The following is a 324-nucleotide window of genomic DNA, read 5'->3' as shown; positions in this document are numbered from 1 at the left end:
GGCATATGTTTTGATTATCAAATTCAGCTTTTCAACAAACTTTCATATGGCTGAAACCTCATTTGTACTTCAGACTGTAGTTGAAGACACCCTGGTTAAGGAAGAACTGGTAGCTGACTGTAGTGACACAGAGCTTGCGGATGAGGGCTTCGACTACAGCGCCCTCACAACCAGTTTGATGGCCGAGAACAAGCAGATGAGAGGAAGAGAACAGATGGGCCACATGCTTTTAGAGAAGTATGACCACATGACCCATGAGCAGGCGTATCACATCCATCAGCAGGGCTCCGATGTTCAAGCTGGACCCTCACTTTTACAAGGGGT

At 46.9% G+C, this 324-nt stretch overlaps 1 protein-coding gene across 1 annotated transcript in view; it reads left to right on the top strand.

Moving 5' to 3' along the window:
- LOC119592113 (zinc finger protein 12-like) overlaps nt 1–324 on the top strand; it is a 23386-nt gene that overhangs the window by 11308 nt on the left and 11754 nt on the right. The window contains exon 4 of the mRNA XM_037940932.1: nt 74–322. Coding sequence (XP_037796860.1) covers nt 74–322 — 249 coding nt within the window. The remainder of the gene's footprint in view (nt 1–73; nt 323–324) is intronic.

This window comes from Penaeus monodon, chromosome 29 (assembly GCF_015228065.2).
Source record: "Penaeus monodon isolate SGIC_2016 chromosome 29, NSTDA_Pmon_1, whole genome shotgun sequence".
Lineage (NCBI taxonomy): Eukaryota > Metazoa > Arthropoda > Malacostraca > Decapoda > Penaeidae > Penaeus > Penaeus monodon.
Note: the sequence above shows the minus strand (reverse complement) of the source record. Positions and strands in the feature narration are given on the sequence as shown.